Source organism: Branchiostoma floridae, chromosome 2, assembly GCF_000003815.2.
Source record: "Branchiostoma floridae strain S238N-H82 chromosome 2, Bfl_VNyyK, whole genome shotgun sequence".
Taxonomy (NCBI): Eukaryota; Metazoa; Chordata; class Leptocardii; order Amphioxiformes; family Branchiostomatidae; genus Branchiostoma; species Branchiostoma floridae.
Window position 1 is genome coordinate 2,315,335 of NC_049980.1, and position 19,613 is coordinate 2,334,947.

The window sequence follows — 19,613 nt, forward strand, 5'->3', positions numbered from 1 at the left end:
TGGGGTGGGGGGGGAGGTGTAGGGGGTAAAGATGGCAGCAGTCGTGTCTCTCCCTACCTTACCAGGTGCAGCACATTACTTACACTGTAAACTACAAGCACAGCATACTTATCCTGTAACAGCAAGTGTCCAACTCCAAGCCTTGGCACAAGATCATAGGAAGGGGTATACACAACACCACTCAGGGTGGGGATGGGGTACTGGGTTACCTGAGAGAGGCCTGTGCAGAACCTTTGGAATACCCGTTGCATGTTCCCACCCTTTTCCATGGAAATGACCCTTGTGTGGTCCTCTTCATTCACCCATACTAGGAAAGTCTTGTTCATGTTATGCCTGAGGTCAGGTGCAAAGGGAAGGTTCATTCATGGTGGGGGGATAGATAGAGTGTGCTGTGGGGACGGTTCATTCATTATACTGGATGGATGACCTGAGGGGAAAGTGAAGCTGCATTGCTGTGCTAGTGGGATGAAGTCAGAGATTGTGTGGCAGAAAACAAATGAAGCAGACGTACAAAAAGGTGTTTGTTTCTGTGTTGGTGTGCGTGTCTGTGTGTTTCTTTGCATGTTTACAAACCTGTGTGTTGCAAAGTAGGCTGGGGCATCAGCACCCAGGAATGACGTGAAGTTGTTTTGTTGATGTTTGTGTGTGACCATGATGTGACATGTGTAAGTCTGCAAATACAAAAAGTGACAGAGTCTACAGTGGTAAGATGCATGTTGGGATATTGCTAACAGCGACAGTTTCCTGTGAAGACAACATGTTGGTTTACAGGGCGGAAATAAAGCTGCGGTGCATGACTCTACCTCCTTCAAGCCGGAGCAGAAGCGTTGGAACACGCGGGCCATGTTGCCGCCCTTCTCCATGGAGATGACCCGGGTGTGGTCCTCCTCGTTAACCCACACCAGGAAGTTCTTCTGTGCATTGTGCCTGCATGGGGAGGGGGGGGGGGTCCTTCACATGAGATCATGTGCAACTTATAAAGGAACAATGTTTGCTGTCAAATTTTGAGGCAATTGTATCCTAAAATAAGGGAAACAAAACTAGGTGATCAGTAGACAGAAATCAACTCAAGAACTGGTAGCATCCGTTGAGGGAAGGGGGGGGGGGTCATTAACCAATTAGATGATTAAAGACTACTACTATGGTGAAAGAAAATCACAAGACTAAAGAAAATTCCAAAACAATATTATAAATTGGCAAAGGAATCAGAGAATGGTTTGCAGCAAGATAGCCTGAAAATGAATCCCACAATGACACAGTCACCTTATGTTATGACCACAGCACATTTCAGCATCATTGCATGCCTTGAAACATCACTAAAGTATTCCACTATTTGACGTATGTTTCCATTTATTCCCTCTCATACCTTAACTCAACTTAAAACACAAACATTATCATTCTCTCTTAAGAAACTGCAGTGAGCCTTACAAGAGACTCAGTTTGTTCTTTTCTCATGTCAGTAAAAATACAGCACAAAGCTGCACAATTTTACACACCAGATGCCGCGTCCGTCGGGCCAGTCGCGGGCCATCCCAGCGCAGGTGAGGAGCGGCGAGACGGGCTTGTCAAACAGGAAGTGGTCATCGATCAGCTGCTGCTGCTCGTCATCTGTCATGTTGTTCAGTGGGTAGTACTTCCCCTCGAACTCTCCCGCGAGGTTAGCCAGGGCGTCAGACACGACACGCTCCACCTGTGGGGGAGGGAGGCACTATAATTATTTCTCATATTTCATCAACCAGCTTCCAACCTTTTTCAACTATACGGTATTTCCATTTTATCAGTCTTTCTATTCTCTAAAATATATTCTTCAACTCCAATTTTCTGCCTGGGATAGTTAGGCGTTACGTGACTTTTCATCAATGACCCAGAGGCATCGGCGCTGTTACAAGGCAGCTCTGCATGTCTCTCCAGCATGTTGCTTTTGGCAAAACGGGTCCTCCAGTCGGCTCTAGCTATTCTTGGCTTTCTAAGTTTGTGGACTATGTTTTTTTCACCTCTTATTGACAACATTATCTACTGTTCCTGGTGGTTCGTTTTAGCAGTGAATCCATGTGTAACCCCACCTCACGCCTCTCTGCTCTGGTGCAGGCTGGCGGCAGACTCAGGCCACGGATGCTCCGTCCCGTACGCACGCGGCTGGACAGCACGTACTTGTCGTCAAAGTTCCCCCCGCGGATCTTGGTCCAGTCCAGATCGGTGGGATGCTTGTCGTTGGGGCCGTAGCCGCCGTGCCGTTCGTCGATAACGGCATCGAACAGTTCAGCAAATACCTGAGATGGACAAAAGACAGAGTCATCTACACTGTAGACTTATATAACAGGGGTCGAGATACTTTTTTCTGCATATACCTACACTGGTGCAGGCAACATTAAAAGTTACCTGCACCAGTAAAATTTTACCTGCACCACTGAGTTTGCTTGCTTACTGCTTACTCTGAGTTTAGGAAGTATGAATCATACTAAAATTGTTTATGAACTATTACTATTTTTTGCTTTTACATACACAATAGGTGGTAACAGTCAATGCAGCTACAGTCAAACCTGCCCAAGACGACCGCCCGGGGGCCCGGAAAAAAGCGGTCGATTTGGACAGGTGGTCGCTGAGAAGAGTATCGACTCAAAACATGCCTGATGCAAAGTATAAACGGTTTCCGTTGTGTTTAATGGCAAATAGAAAGCACTCTGCACGCAGGCAAAGAAGCAAGGTCTTTAATGTCAAATACAACGCGCACACTGTAAATTGTAAATTTAATCCCAAGCTTTTATCGAGCTTTTATACGAAACAGTGTTTTAAAGCTCAATATTTGTACACTAGTGTTTTAGACAGTAAGGGAACTTTGATGCTGTCAGTTACCATACAAGCCTTTATGCGTCGCTGTGTTCTTGATCGCCGCATCTGAAATAACTACGATGTACCTTTCGAATTCGATGCCCGTTAAGTCCCGATAGTGTACTTACCCACGGGTGAATGTATAGTACAGTTGGACAAACTCACCCACACAGATCTTTCTTAAAAAGGTATGAGCTACACAGATCTTTCTTTAAAAAAGTATGAGGCTGTATACGTTTCAGCATTCGTTCACTTTATAATGATATAGATTTAAAAAAAAAAAAACTTCCGCCGCCATCTTTATTCTAAACATAAAATCGTAATGGCAGTCCAAATCCGATGCAAACTGGCCGATTTCGGCACAAAATCACGCTAGTTATCATAAAAAATCGATGAAAACCTCAATTTTAAAAATGATACGGTCGTTATGGGTCCCAATTTGGGCCGGTCGCGGTCGCGTTGGCCAGGTGGTCGTTGAGAAAAGGTCGCTTAATGCTTACGTCAATGGGGAAAAAAATCGGGACCGAGAAAAAGCGGTCGAAATGGCCAGGTGGTCGCTCGGGCAGGTTTGACTGTAGTAACAATCCCTATACATCTAAATCAAAGGACATGTATGCATAAAACCCAGTACATGGACCAGTGCAGGTTAAGTGCAGTTAGAGACCAGAAATACCTGCACAGCCCCAATTTTACCTGCACTAACCTGCATATGCAGGTGGTATTTCAAGCCCTGGATAACATCACAAGGAAGTTGTTAAATGGTAGAAGCAGCACAAATCTTTCCTTGAGTTAGCTAGGTTGAAATTACTCTGCCTCATCTACTTCCTGCAATTGTTTACAAGTTTGCTCTTCCAAAGAACTAATGCTGATCTACTGAGCTATTTATCCTTTGACAGTACATGTACCATGTGGGTCCTCTTTATTTTGAGAAGCTCCAGGTTAGCAGTAAATGTAAAGTGACAAGTCATTCTGAGCTTGATTGCAAATATAGTGTCTTATGCTAAATGGCAGTTACACCATTTTTTTTTGTATGTCAGCTAATAGACAAATGAAGCATCCAAACCAGGTCCTGCTGATGGAAAGAGAGGAAGAAACACCAGATTTTTATCGATAAATTGAAGCTAGTTCCCAGATTAGTAGATTTTGTGCACCCTAGCAGCTTCCTCTGGAACTGCAGGGAAAGTCTGTAACCCACCTCGTATGACTCCTCATCTCCGGCGACCATCCCGACCGTCTTGATGAAGGGATGTCCGGGGTTGTCCACCCCCGTCTGGATGCACTGGTCCAGCGTGTAGCCGGCGGGCGTGGCCTTGTCCCGCAGCTTGGCGTAGATCTTGGGTGTCAGGTTACTGGCCATGATGTTGTTGTGCTTTTTCAGGTCAGGATAGTCAGCACTAGGGGGGAGGGGGGGGGGGGAAAGAGGTACATTTAGGGGATATATATTGCTGATTGAAGCCCTCTTCACCTGCTAAAGGAGCCTTTTACCAGCACAGATCATGCAAGGAACCTTTTTCTTCCCTCATCCTCATCTGCTGTGCTTATTCTAAATTAACATGCAGATACCCTGTAAGTACCTACTCTTTACCACATTGGAACCGCAGTATCAAAAAATTATATCCAGCATTCTCTAGTCATTTTTGCCCCACAACCTGACCTTTATCCCTGTGTCCTTAAGGCTTTAACCCAAGGCGATACTAGAAGTGCATTAATCTCATATCTTGTTCTTAGCATCATTTGGGTCTGTTCTACTTCTCGCTGCACCCTTATTTACAGCAATAACAGTAGCAAGCTTGTATTTCAGCAAAATATTGTTGACGCTAGCCTGGTATCCAACGCTATTACAGCTGCTGAGTCTCTTTCCTCTTCTCCAGAAATTCCCAGGCTAAAGTAAACTGCAAAATGGATGTGATGTTATCATTGAAGGTGTCCTAGGCTGTCAAGATGGAGCCTGATTATAATTTGCCCAAGACTGCAACTGTGACTCTGTTAGACTGCAACACATTACATTCCTACTCCTGCATGCACACACTGATACATGTGAAGTCTCTGATAGTGATACACATCATATACAAGAACAGTCAACATCTAGACATGCATCCACATGCAGTAAAGCATGACATGGGGGTTTTACCTGTTATTGAATGAGCAACTACATTATGATATGTCACCTACCTCTTGCTACAGGCTACATGACCAGCTCAGTCCTTTCTGTCTTTTTTCTGTTAGTTTGTATGAAATCATAGATCACTGTCAATTGAAGTTCAGACAGCATGCTTTGGTCAACTTGCATTTTTTCCAACATTGACTCGATGATTTAGACATCTTTAGTTCCTGCGTTGCTACTGACTGTTTCTAAGACTGACCAGGGACATGTTTTGTTACAGTGATGATTTTGGAATGGTGTTTGCCACAGAGACACACTTGCCACAGGTACATCGATCAGTCTTACCTAGGAGGGTATCTTTTTCTGACCGGTTTCATTGGCACATTGTCGGCGGCACGTAGCGTGCACGAGTAGCGCTGGTGGACAGAGCTGGTCAGGAAGCCCAGCATAAAGGCTACGGCCAGCGGCGCCGAGGTCCATAGGCACCGGGTGCACGTTCTGTGAACGCACAAACCCATGATGCTAGCCGTGAGACTCTCGCGAGCGCACATCGGTGTGTGTGTGTGAGTCAGTGTACATAACCAACACAAACCAGCATGGCAAGTACACATGGACACAAGGGTTGGGACTTTCATGAAGAGTCTTACTCAAGAGTCAGTCTCAATGATGGTTTATTGGTAAATACGCTTGCAGCACAAAGCTGAATTTAGGTTTTGACAATGAGTATTATGGCAAAGTCATATTTAGGAAAATTAAACAGTGAAACAAGTGGGAAAATGTACCAAAAATTTATACTTGTTCCTTGCCTTACATATATTCATGTTAGCTTAGACATTGTTGCAGCATAACACCATCAGGCCCTTTCAAAATGAGAATGCAAGGACTTAAATTATTGGATGTATATTCAACATTTCTGCTACAATGGCATGTCATGGTGGTCATATTACTGAGACTTTATACAGTAATATCATTTTCAACGACAATGAGTCCGACTATGAAATCACAATGTAAATGGTGGGATGGATGGGAGAGTTAGGAAGAGGGGATGGAGATATAGTAGTATAGGGAGGAATGTAGGGATGAAAGGGCTAACTAGATTTATCAAGGGAGAGACTTTAACACTTTAAGGTACATGTGGACATCTTCTTACCTTGGGGGGTACATTTTTCTGGCCCCGCCCACGCGGGCATCAACGGTCTGGTTGCCATAGTACCAGGCAGAGGCGGCGGCCACGCCCACTCCCCCGGCGGCGGCTAGCGTGCGAGCGTTGCGAACGAAGAACGCTGACATCTTGCGTGATCTTTAAGAACTTAGGGATACAGAACCACTGAAAACTTATCTGGAAGAAAATAAATGTACTCAATGTTAGTTAACTTAAAACACCCAGTGTACATGTCTATCTGTCCTTTTCACAATTTGACACATATTATACATACACGTAATTGGATAATCTTACATGCCCAGAAAGAGAACTATAAATTAAAGTAAACTGTTGGAACTTAACAAATAGAATGTGTTTTAAATCATAACCATACCAAAATGTCACAGAAAAAGTTAAACATCTGACTGAGGGTTGGGTAGCTTGTCCAGGACACAGATCTAATCTCTTACTCTTAGTCTTACATCTTAACTAAAGGAAATTGAGCTAATCTGCCCTTGGGCTATTAGCTAATTGAATTATAGTATGGAGAACCACTTACAAGTAAACTGTTTTCAGTACAGTAGCAGGCCTGTTTATCAAGGTGATTATTTGTCTAAATAATAAACATTACAATGTAGTGAAACCAGCAGGGGTTGCAACATATTATTACTAGTAATATGTGTGTGTGTGTGTGTGTGTGTGTGTGTGTGTGTGTGTGTGTGTGTGTGTGTGTGTGTGTGTGCACGCGTGGGCGTGTGCATGTAATGATATAATCTAAGTCTGACCGTCACCGTCTCAAATTCGGACTTGGAAAATGCAACACCGAAAAAGTACTCTATATGGGAAATACTTTAATAAAATTGAACAGCCTCACTGGACATTTGCCATGGATTCCTGTATCCATACTGTATTACAGGAATATAATACTTGGGTCCAGCCACCAGATTTATCTACTTGTGCCACACTGGATGACATTCTCTGGAGATCCCAAAATTAAAACAGGGGGGGGGGGCAAAAAATGCTGCTAAACCACAGGACTACAAAGCTGAATTTTACCACATAACAGTGTATCAAAGAAACAACAAGTCTTTATTTGTAGGTTGCATATGCATGTTGTCTAGTACTGCTAATTAATATTCAATATGTCAAGCACGACCAAAGAAGTACACTACATGTAGAACTATGGTATATGGCTCCAAGGACTGCACATTTTGCAGTTACATAACTTTTATGACAAGCTGGCACAAGCTGGCCTTTTGCAGCAATATGTCGGCAAGTTCACACTTGCGTGGAGCCTCCTGGAAGGTGATTTTTTTGTGAGAGCAGACAAGACGTAAACGGAGGTCAACCAGGCCATTGACTCAAGTCAGTGTGGCCTTTCTGATAGCTTCACAGCCCAGCATATGATGGGGGTACGTAGTTATTGATTAATACCCGTGATATGTACAGTAATCAATATTCCTGCATAGTGGAAGCCACGTACAGTAATGTACATCTATAACGCAGGGCACACTCTCTTTAATCTTTATGTGATAATATATGTGCCACAAATTTAAAATGCTTGTAACTAAGTCTCGTAACAAATTACTGAAATACAGACTGTCTTTAGACATTTGTCTCTTCTATCCTCTACGCAAAGGATAGAAGAGACTCGGGAGCTATGCTACGGCTAGAAGAGACTCGGGAGCTATAATACGGCTGAATACCAGGCTAACATGGACCCATTCATGACAGACTTTAAGTAGGTCTGCCTGAGGCCTGGAAGGCACTGAAGTGTGGACACTTAATCACACACCTACAGCAGCACCTGTTTACCATAAGAACAGGTGTCTAAATCTCTTCCCTGAAGGCAAACTTCTCCCCCACTACCTTGTATTATAACATCAGACAATAAGTTAACTTAAACCCTTCAACGTATGGAAACATTCATATCTCCAATGCAAAGAACCCAAGCTAGCTATGCTGTAAGTATTGTGCCTCAATTATCATGTAAACTTGATTGTGACTGTTCCAAGCCGTGACAGCACAACGAAATACAGTTAAGGCACACAACCATGTGTTCCATCCTATTCAATCAGATAGAGTACATACATGTCTCTTTCCAAAACCCAGCAGATGAAAATTACCAAGAGGAGGCAAATCAATACTGCCTACAGTTCCCTGTAACAAGATGGAGGTACTGTTCACTGGGATGGGACTGTGGATATATCTAATGAACTGCTGATGGGGACTGGGAAAAAATAGGCATAGCACACACAATGGCACCTTAGGCTTACCTTAGATAATCTGCAGTCCACTTAAGGATTAAGAAACTGAAACATAACCCAACCTCCTTAGACTGTCTTAAATTACTTGGCTCAAGTCTTCAAATTTAAATGAAAACGAAAAGAATACAGAAATTGACAACCAAGTATGAGAAGAACATATAAAAACACTCTACCTCAGAAACCTGATAGTTACATTCAAACATTAACAAATATTGTGACAAGACCTGCTGTTAAAAGTTGTGACCTTAGTTTGAAATTGAGTTGAGGAATAATTTGCTACACATATTAAACTAAACACTGCCTGAGTGCCCCCAGCTATCAGCTGAAACATGATCCGTCGGAATGGTTTCCTAGCAACAAGGGCTCTGTTGTATACTGGGATTCTCAGCAGCACAGAAACAGAAAGAAAGATAGAACTAGAAGGAAACATTTTTAGGTGCCAAGTTTTACAGAAAGCCCTTGGTATGTAGTGCCCTGCCAGTGGAATGCACTGCCAAAGTCAATGTCAAAGGCTACTGCAGTAGTGGACTTGTGAATTTGAGCTGAGCTAAGCATGCTCTAAATCGAAGAGTCTAACTCTCCAACCCCTCATGCCCAATGAAAACAGTTACAGGGCAGGGTGGTTACGCATAGTCTGTGTAATGCAAACTCCGCTGTCCAGGGCCGTAACTGGCCCCTCCAATAAGAACTTAAAGAAGCGCGATTAAATCAGGCTAGGTTATGTACAGATACTGAACTTTGAAATTCTGTAAGAGGAAGTCCTGCAACAGCAGCAAAATGGCATGTTTGAACGTAGGGTTCAAACGCACTTTCCCCTCTATGAATCATTAATGTCAAAGGCCATTCTTCTCCATTGGTAAACTTTTAACAGTCACGTACTCGTACGTCAGTACTTTCCAGGCGTTCTGTTCCAACAGGCTGACACGTTGCATTCACGTGCATATGTCAGACCAATACTTCATGATAGAAATCTTGATTGTTTTTGCAGCTCCCATCAAAAATTCAACCAAAATAATGTGATACTAGTAGTAGTATGCAGTAACAGTGGCCCTAATATCAAAGACAGCCCTTTACATTGGATGGTGAACATACTAACGGGAGGTGCCCCAACACGGTACGCTTTTTCTTGCGCTCAAACTCATGGCGCTCCATCGCTAGTTGCCTGAGAGTGGTCAAAGTTTGATGACTGAATTTTTTACACATAGATTTGAACAACATACTTGAATAAGAAATGCATTCATTTGGTTCATGAACCTTTCGCGCTGCGTGTTACAAGCGGCTAACACTGTGAAACAATTTCGTGTATGTAACCTTCCAATTTTGTGCTACGCTGGATAGTGTGCCTAACTCGGTACGCTTTTTTACATTTTGCTCTCTTCAGAAGTAAGAGGTAAATTTAAGTACACAGAAAAAAATTGATAGTATGATATTTTAGATTACTTTTAACAGTAAAATCGTGACTGTATGTACTTTCTGTCTCATATGAGGAAGGCTGTACCTAGAACAATCCAGCTGATGTTTTACGGGCAATGGGCTGAATGCACTGATTGTGAATGCCCGACTAAAAAAACCATTACGAAAAAACGACACCGCCAACATCAACAAAACTCTGTGTGATTATATGAAAATATCATATACATCTCTCTATCAAGTCTTATTTCCATAGACAGCACGAATAATTTGTTACAGTCAAATAAATCTTTGGAGCGTTCTCTTGTCTGCCACCTTCACGGCCACACTCCCTTGGGAGTACAATGGTGGCAATGTTTATGTCGCTTCCTTTTGGTTGCTTTTCTACTCAACAAACATTTGAAGACCCATATCCATAGTGTTTTATGGAGCTTTATTCATGTGTATCATGGCAGTTGTGTGACTGCTTGGACGAGTTCGTATAGTTAGCGACACGAGCCGCCAATACGCAGAGGCCGGTGACCGCAGTGATTCAGCACTGTCAACATTACTGTTAGAATTCTGTTTTTAAAAAACATGAAGTAAATATGTTAAAGTATACTTGGAATGCAAATTAAAGCTGTGTGCATGGACTTGGTTTATTTACCTTTGTAATCAGCATAGTCAGTGGCAACAAACACGGTGTACTTATGGATAATAAGATCAGCAAAAAATCCGTACCGTCTTAGGACGGTAACCGTCTTAGGGCGGCCCCCGTTACTGCTGAAATTTTCGCGTGACAGGTGGAGAAAGTTGATATCTAAAGAAGATATTGAATGCCACCAAATGGTCAATTTTTACTGTTCTTCCACACAAGTTCAAGTTATGTTAATATTTCTCTTCGCCAATGGCGATAGAGTATGTTTTTGTCGACTTGGGTCTGTATGTAGGTCAACAGCATATAACTCGAGAAATTGTAGATGGAACTTTGTGATTTTTGGTAGGTGTGTAGCGGTTGTCGAAAGGAATGCCAAGTTCGAAAACGGTTTACCTGGCGTTTTCCTACGGTACTGCAGCGAGCTTGGTATGTTTTTTGCAGTTTGTTTTGGGCAGCATAAGTCAAAATCTAGCTGGGCGATTTTCAAGAAACTTGGTAGGTGTGTAGCGGTTTTGGAGAGAAAGGTCAAGTGCGAAAATGGTTTACCTGGCTCTTACCTACGGCGCTGTAGCGGGATTTGTATGTAAGTGCGTTTGTCTGTAAGCAAGATAACTCGAGAACCCTTGAATGGATCCTGATGATATTTGGTAGGTGGGTGGGGGTCAAGAAAACGAAGGTCAAGTTCGATAATGGGCCCCCTAGTGACTGCCTAAGGTACTGCAGCAAAACTTTTATTTTTGACACTTCGTGTTTTGGATATGCTGTGGTCATGATTTTTGAGTGGTAGATAGCCCTTGGGGCAGAGAGTAAGTGCTGTGAGTTTGGACCCCCTAGCGGCTTTTTGGGAACTGCAGGCACCGATTTCCTTTCAAACTTTGAACGAGAATAACTCGAGAACGTGTTGACGGATCATCAGGATTTTTTGGTATGTAGATAGAATGAGTACTTAAAATAATAATCTGCATGGAAAGATGCATTTAATTGTAATCAGTGGACAATTAACAGAAATAAACTGTTTTGTATATACATGTATCTCACTTGACCTATATCTATGGACACATCTGTTTGACAGATGTTTTTGCTGGAGGAAACACTGACAAGCCGTGAGCTGGACACTGAAAAGCTTGAAATTCTGATTGACCAGGGGTGCTATCAGGTCATCTTGTACAATCAGGTCTTGTTTTGGTAGCATTTGTGGGGTTTGGGGGTAGGTACTATTTAGTAATAGATGAATAAGACCTTAAAGTCTTAAATAAAGGCATGATTTAGTAATACATGAATAAGACCTTAAAGTCTTGAATAAAGGCATGATTATTTGGCGAAGAGATGGGTTCGTTGAACTCTAGTTAGATTTCAATTCGTGGGCAAGGACCGCGAAAACCCTCCGAGTTATACGCTCGTAAAGGCGCAGGTGGGTTGAATTCCAATGATGGCCTACAAGGACCCTAGAGGTATAAAAGCACTTGAAACTCAAAACCACATAGCGTCCTCCTTTCCATTGTGTATCTCTTCCGATAAGATATACGATGACTTTAGATAAACAGTTCTCTATTCATGATTCCCGTCCGCCTGCCCCAGCCCGGGAGGGTCTTTTTAGCGAATGCCCACAAACGCCCACTCTAGAGAAGTCCGCGCTGCACGAATCTCATTTTTTTTGCTTGGAATATGTCTACGTTGTGCTCCCATGTATTAATCCTGAGTTTCAAGTCAATCCATTGACCCTAAGTGACATAAATCAAAGTTTTCGATTATCGATGGTCTTTTTAGCGAACGCCCAGCAAAATGTCTTTTTAGCGAATGCCCACTATATCCACAAAAATATCGGCCGTCTCGCAACGACACCTAAACCTACCGCCACAAACATGTTCAAGATGGTGTCCCATTGATGTGTACGGAGTTTCCATGCTTTACAAGCATTTTAAGTCCCTGTTTGTGGTCAAAATGTACGGCGACGATACTACCATACTTTAACTATAGCAATTCAAAATGGCGGGCACTAGTCATGTGACCTCCTTGCGGGACTGTTCTATAAGTATCGCGGGAGGGACTGTAGCATAGCTTCTCATACAACCATTTTAGAGTGAATTCTGAACAAGATTTTCATTTCATAGTGCTATCATCTGACTGATATTTACAATGTGGTCATTTTTTCTGTGCTATTATTACCCAGGTTTGAGGAACTTAGTGCAAATATGGATATTGATTCACCTCAGTGCCCAATTAATGTACAAAAGGCTCAGACACATAAGTGTTATAAACTTGAATAGGGGCAGGTAACCAATACTAGAAAAACATAGCTATTTATTATTAACAATACTATTTACATTATAATAATAACTCTTCACCAAACTGGACTTTTCTTATCTTTATTTATCACAGAAACATTGTTACAATGAGGATTTGATTAGATGAGTATCTGTTACAGTGTGTACAAATTTATTTCAAATACAAAAATGTATTTCGTTTCACTTCCTAAATATTTTTAAAGTATTGGAAGAAGTTGACACATAAACAATATTAATTGCATTATTTATGTGCAGTAAAATGTGACCACATGCTATCAATAGCCTAATAAAATGTTGGAACATGGCACAAGCGGGCTCCTCTTCTGAGTACAGAAAGGAAATGTTTTATAACATTTAGTTATGACGTAGAAAATTTCAATTGTAAAATGTACCTTTATTAACATTTACAAATAAATTGTTTTTTTCTCTTCTTAATAAATGACAACAATACAGGTAAGTAAGGTGTGTTTCCTTTTATAACAGGCCAGGTAAGACGCCGTACAGGTAAGTAAGGTGTGTTTCTTTTTATAACAGACCAGGTATGACACCGTGCATGTGAGTAACGTGTATTTCCTTTGATTACAGACCAGGTAAGACACCATACAGGTGAGTAACGTGTATTTCCTTTCATTACAGACCAGGTAAGACACCGCACAGGTGAGTAAGGTGTGTTTCCTTTGTCTACAGACCAGATAGGGTATTACACTGGTGAGTAAGGGGTCTTTCCTTTGCCTATATACCATATAGGCCATTATACAGGTGAGTAAGGCGTCTTTCCTTTGTCTATAGACCAGATAGGGTATTATGCAGGTGAGTAAAGCAACTTTCCTTTGCCTGTAGACCAGATAGTGTATTATACAGGTAAGTTAGGTGTCTTTCCTTCGCCTATATACCAGATGGGGCATTATACAGGTAAGTAAGGTGTCTTTCCCTTGCCTATATACCAGATAGGCCATTATACAGGTGAATAAGGTGTCTTTCCTTTGCCTATAGACCAGATAGGCCATTAAACAGGTGAGTAAGGTGTCTTTCCTTTGCCTATAGACCAGATAGGCCATTATACAGGTAAGTAAGATGTCTTTACTTTGCATATAGACCAGACAGGGTATTATACAGGTGAGTAAAGCAACTTTCCTTTGCCTATTTACTACCATATAGGCCATTATACAGGTGAGTAAAGCGTCTTTCCTTTGCCTATAGACCAGATAGGTATTAAACAGGTGAGTAAAGCAACTTACTTACCTGTATAATGTCCTATCTGGTCTATAGGCAAAGGAAAGACGCCTTACTCATCTGTGCGGTGTCTTACCTGGTCTGTAATCAAAGGAAATACACGTTACTCACCTGTACGGTGTCTTACCTGGTCTATTATAAAAGGAAACGTACCTTACTTACCTGTATGGTGTCTTACCTGGCCTGTAAACAAAGGAAATACACGTTACTCACCTGTACGGTGTCTTACCTGGTCTGTGAACAAAGGATATACACGTTACTCACCTGTACGGTGTCTTACCTGGTCTGTAATCAAAGGAAATACACGTTACTCACCTGTACGGTGTCTTACCTAGTCTGTAGTCAAGGAAACACACCTTACTCACGTGTACGGTGTCTTACCTGGACTTTAATGAAAGGAAATACACGTTGCTCACCTGTAAGGTGTCTTACCTAGTCTGTAGTCAAGGAAACACACCTTACTCACCTGTAAGGTGTCTTACCTGGTCTGTAGTCAAGGAAACACACCTTACTCACCTGTACGGTGTCTTACCTGGACTTTAATGAAAGGAAATACACGTTGCTCACCTGTAAGGTGTCTTACCTAGTCTGTAGTCAAGGAAACACACCTTACTCACCTGTACGGTGTCTTACCTGGTCTGTAATGAAAGGAAATACACGTTACTCACCTGTACGGTGTCTTACCTAGTCTAGTCAAGGAAACACACCTTACTCACCTGTACGGTGTCTTACCTGGTCTGTAATGAAAGGAAATACACGTTACTCACCTGTACGGTGTCTTACCTGGTCTGTAATGAAAGGAAATACACGTTACTCACCTTTACGGTGTCTTACCTGGTCTGTAATGAAAGGAAATACACGTTGCTCACTTGTAAGGTGTCTTATCTAGTCTGCAGTCAAGGAAACACACCTTACTCACCTGTAGGGGGTCTTACCTGGTCTGCTATAAAAGGAAACACACCTTACTTACCTGTACGGCGTCTTACAAATGTACCTGGCCTGTTATAAAAGGAAACACACCTTACTTACCTGTATTGTTGTCATTTATTAAGAAAAGAAAAAAACAATTTGTTTGTAAATGTTAATAAAGGTACATTTTACAATTGAAATTTTCTACGTCATAACTAAATGTTATAAAACATTTCCTTTCTGTACTCAGAAGAGGAGCCCGCTTGTGCCATGTTCCAACATTTTATTAGGCTATTGATAGCATGTGGTCACATTTTACTGCACATAGATAATGCAATTAATATTGTTTATGTGTCAACTTCTTCCAATACTTTAAAAATATTTAGGAAGTGAAACGAAATACATTTTTGTATTTGAAATAAGTTTGTACACACTGTAACAGATACTCATCTAATCAAATCCTCATTGTAACAATGTTTCTGTGATAAATAAAGATAAGATAAGTCCAGTTTGGTGAAGAGTTATTATTATAATGTAAATAGTATTGTTAATAATAAATAGCTATGTTTTTCTAGTATTGGTTACCTGCCCCTATTCAGGTTTATAACACTTATGTGTCTGAGCCTTTTGTACATTAATTGGGCACTGAGGTGAATCAATATCCATATTTGCACTAAGTTCCTCAAACCTGGGTAATAATAGCACAGAAAAAATGACCACATTGTAAATATCAGTCAGATGATAGCACTATGAAATGAAAATCTTGTTCAGAATTCACTCTAAAATGGTTGTATGAGAAGCTATGCTACAACAGTCCCTCCCGCGATACTTATAGAACAGTCCCGCAAGGAGGTCACATGACTAGTGCCCGCCATTTTGAATTGCTATAGTTAAAGTATGGTAGTATCGTCGCCGTACATTTTGACCACAAACAGGGACTTAAAATGCTTGTAAAGCATGGAAACTCCGTACACATCAATGGGACACCATCTTGAACATGTTTGTGGCGGTAGGTTTAGGTGTCGTTGCGCGACGGCCGATATTTTTGTGGATATAGTGGGCATTCGCTAAAAAGACATTTTGCTGGGCGTTCGCTAAAAAGACCATCGATAATCGAAAACTTTGATTTATGTCACTTAGGGTCAATGGATTGACTTGAAACTCAGGATTAATACATGGGAGCACAACATGGACATATTCCAAGCAAAAAAAATGAGATTCGTGCTGCGCGGACTTCTCTAGAGTGGGCGTTTGTGGGCATTCGCTAAAAAGACCATGCGCCCCAGCCCCTCCCCCCTAGTTCACCGTGCACTACATCGATGGGCAAAGATTCTGATTCACGATAGATAAACACATATGTATAAAGAAGGGAAATATCGGGGAAATAGAATGTTAGAATAGAGGGATAAGAAGAATAATTGTATTGATCCAAGGCTGTGCCCAAATCCTTCCGTAAAGGTCAAAGCCGAAAAATTCGTAACGTTACCGGCGCGAACCGCTTTGTTCGATTTCCTCGTAAAACCACACCTTTGAAAACACGATTTTACATCGTATCAAAAAGTGTTTGGAGCCACACAAAATATAGACATGGTCAGTATTATCTCTGCTACCCAATCATCAAGAGATCTATGTCAAACTTCTTAAATAAAAGAAGAAATCATCATCAATGACAAGAGTACAACATACCTACAAACCGGTAGCTGGGATCTGCGAACTCGACTGAGGACATAGAGACGGGCAGGTCAGCTGAGCTGTGATTGGTTGATGGTCAATCAATGGCGACTCTGATTGGTAGATAATAAAGGCGGGTCCCCCAATAGGGCCACTGATTGGCTGTTGGATCTTCGCTAACATTATCCCTAGGGAACATTCGATCGATTGTCGTCTGTTACGTGCGATAACGAGGCTAGCGTGTCATTTGAGAACTTACAAATTAAGACAGCAATGTTTTATTCTTTTGCTAAAAGACTATAATTTCAAGTCATATTGTTGCTTAGAATAAAACCATATATTCATGTCCAATACTTTTATGAAAAATATATATTTTGTCCAAATTGTCCCATGAAGCACGGGACTTCCGGTCATAGCTCATCGAACGAAGATTACCGAAGACTTGCGAAGGTGACGTAATACTGTAACCGGACTTCCCCAGTGATTCCCAGTGAGCTCTGTGGCCAGCGTGACCGTTTATCCAGGCGGAGAGAAGTCCTCCTAACGAAAATTCAGGTTTTAAATTTAGATTCTTCCTTGGTTCTCATGTTTCCGTCTGGTGATTTTTACTAAGAGAGACACATGACGTCATCTTCGTGAGAAATGGCGGCAGAAATTTTATGCATGTCACGTGACCTTTCTGCTTTGTGAGCCCATTTTCCAGGTACAGGCGTTCGCTTTTTAGATTGTCGGTATTTTCTGTCTTAAGGTTGGTCATGGCTGGAATAATTTTGATGTTGCTGAAAGAACTATGTCATGGGGAACATTTGTGGCGATTTTTAGAGAATCTGGTTGTATTTTAAAGCTGTAGGGTCGGGGGAAATGTGGTTCGACGGGCCAGAGTGAGCACGCATGGCGTCGCAACAGCACGCCGCAAGAAACTGTTTTGTTCCCTTTCCACAAATGGTTTTGCGGGTGTAAATACACATTCTTAGTATGAGGAATGTGAAGAATGTTTCCCGAAAAGTCTGTCTGTCTCTGAAAAAGCATTGTGTCTTCATCAAAAGGGTTTGATAAATAAGTTTTTGCGTGTTTGGGAAATGTGTTGTCTTTCGCTTCGCCAAACGTCGTTTTGTCAGTCTACTCACTTCTCAGTCATCAATGATGTTTGTGTTCAATAAATGTCGAACGTTTGCAAAATACCAGACGAATATGAAGATCTTTTATATTAAATGCATTTTCTTTTGCTCCTTTTCCCGCAGATTTTGTATTTTGTACATACGTTGTTTTGTATATACTGTATATGATGAGTGCGGTGGGGACACGTGGTTCCCGAGGAGGCCATCGAGACCGAGCTTCCTCGGCCAAGACACAGACACAGCCCGGCGGCAAGGGAGCGCAAGTCTCGCCCCCCGAGCGGCTTCCTAAACAGGTAAGAACCTTACAGTCAGTTCCTTACTACAAGGCAAGGCCAACAGCAAGGCGTCTGGAGACGGCATTTTTAAAGGTCAGACTTTGGTAACGAAAAATGGCGGTCGTGACGACATACGGAGGTTTTGTATGATCAAGGAGCTGGTATGATGTCTTCCGTCAAAATATAATATTTCTCAGTCGATGTGCTAGATAACCATAGCAAAGTGTGTATTGTAAGAGTTTTTTTTTTGTTAAAAGTGTTTAATTCGAAATAACCGTGTCATGATTTTGAAATAAAGTTCTGTACTACATGTAGACTTGAAAGCCCCCCTCCCCACGTAAAGACATGCACCGGGAAGCAACACTGACTACTACTAATTGTGTTTCCTGTAAGTTTAAGCCATGAATAACATTGAATTTGAAACATAAGCCTGACACTTCATGGGCACACTTACCTCATAGGCCAGATGAGAATTTGTTGGGGTCACATGGTCTTTTGGTGCCGAATGCGTGCCTTCAGTCGACGGTTGTCGCAAAATCGCACTTCGGTTAACACGCATCGGTCGGAAATCTCGGTCAGAACATTTGTCAACCCACTCTGGTAATCCCGAGTACAATGTACTGGAATTTCAGGTCACACTCGGAACACCAACCCCGCAACCCGGGCAGTTCAGCATGGGCCATATTTTAGCACAGCCTGTTTTTGGCACTTCCAAGTTTTAGACAGGTTGTTTAGTTTGATAAACCATCATCTGCTGAGCCATTTGCACACGAAGCTGCATTTTGCCAGAGGGCTGTTGCAACTTCACATGGCCCTTCTAACTTTATTCCACTAGATATGGCAGTCTGGTCACTTGTCAGGTAACTCTGGTAGTTGAGAACCAGTGTGGTGCAGTAAGTTAGATAAACTGGACTAGAGGGGTATCATTCATCACTTACTCTAGAGCAGCAAGATAGGTACAAGGGATGGGGAAAATTCCCAAAGTTCATAACTTTTGTGTGTGAGGATTCATCCGTACAAGGAAATAGGAGAAACAGTGTAAACAAACAAGTGAGTGAGTCAGTCAGTCAGTCAATTATGCAAGAGTTTCTTTTCCCTTGTCATATTTGTTACTGCCATGCTAGGAACACATGGTGATGTTCAGATTCAAGTAATACATACTAGTAACATAGGAGTGAAAGTAAGTAAGATGAAATAGTCATAAACTTTGTTTTGCCCTATTCTGACTGCCCAGTGATGTGAAACATGCCTGGAGGTTGGTCTGACCGGCGGGCAACCAATGGGCTCCCCTCCACTCCACCCCACCTTCTCCTTAGTTCCCATGGTAACCCCCCACCCCTCCCACGTCCATCCCCAGCCCTGAGGTTGCCTTGGTACAGACAGTTGGCCGATGACTCAGAGATTATGAGAGCTGAGGGCAGTCAGAATCTTACAACTTTAGATTGCAAAGCTGGTAGTACTGAAGTTAAGCAGAACTGAAGTTGTTGAAGTATTATATATGTACCACTGGCTAAAAAAATTGCAGCAGTTCTTAAGAAGCTGGATGGCGTAGTAAAAGTAAAACATCATCAGCACCTCAGGTTCTGTAGCTCATGTTAAGTAAGCTTGGCATTTCTGAATGGGTTAACTAGTTGCCAGAATTCCCAGCCCGCCCAGGGTGTCCCAAGACTCAAACATCTAGCATGGAGGGAGTCTGTGGGATGGGATTACTGGGGACTGTTGCTAAAAAGTAAA

At 42.0% G+C, this 19,613-nt stretch overlaps 2 protein-coding genes across 17 annotated transcripts in view; one reads left to right on the forward strand and one right to left on the reverse strand.

The window, feature by feature from the left end:
• Positions 1-16,652, reverse strand: part of LOC118403596 (creatine kinase S-type, mitochondrial-like) — a 20,532-nt gene extending 3,880 nt beyond the window's left edge. Inside the window, exons 1-7 of one of the 6 annotated variants that reach the window (XM_035802378.1) lie at positions 16,502-16,652; positions 6,084-6,272; positions 5,279-5,431; positions 4,025-4,223; positions 2,064-2,270; positions 1,497-1,690; positions 210-333 (exon numbers count right to left, since the gene is read on the reverse strand). In XM_035802378.1, coding sequence (XP_035658271.1) covers positions 210-333; positions 1,497-1,690; positions 2,064-2,270; positions 4,025-4,223; positions 5,279-5,431; positions 6,084-6,223 — 1,017 coding nt within the window. In that variant the 5' untranslated portion in view covers positions 6,224-6,272; positions 16,502-16,652. Of the gene's footprint in view, positions 1-209; positions 334-803; positions 928-1,496; positions 1,691-2,063; positions 2,271-4,024; positions 4,224-5,278; positions 5,432-6,083; positions 6,273-16,501 lie in introns of all 6 variants that reach the window. The other 5 variants (XM_035802371.1, XM_035802362.1, XM_035802400.1 and 2 more) reach the window with 5 other exon arrangements.
• A 236-nt stretch (positions 16,653-16,888) lies between these two features.
• The window catches only part of LOC118403472 (ubiquitin-associated protein 2-like), a 32,611-nt gene continuing 29,886 nt past the window's right edge, over positions 16,889-19,613 (forward strand). For 7 of the 11 annotated variants that reach the window (XM_035802198.1, XM_035802255.1, XM_035802232.1 and 4 more), the window contains exons 1-2: positions 16,889-17,041; positions 17,728-17,897. In XM_035802198.1, the coding sequence (XP_035658091.1) occupies positions 17,769-17,897 (129 nt within the window). In that variant the 5' untranslated portion in view covers positions 16,889-17,041; positions 17,728-17,768. Of the gene's footprint in view, positions 17,235-17,727; positions 17,898-19,613 lie in introns of all 11 variants that reach the window. The other 4 variants (XM_035802263.1, XM_035802270.1, XM_035802204.1 and 1 more) reach the window with 3 other exon arrangements.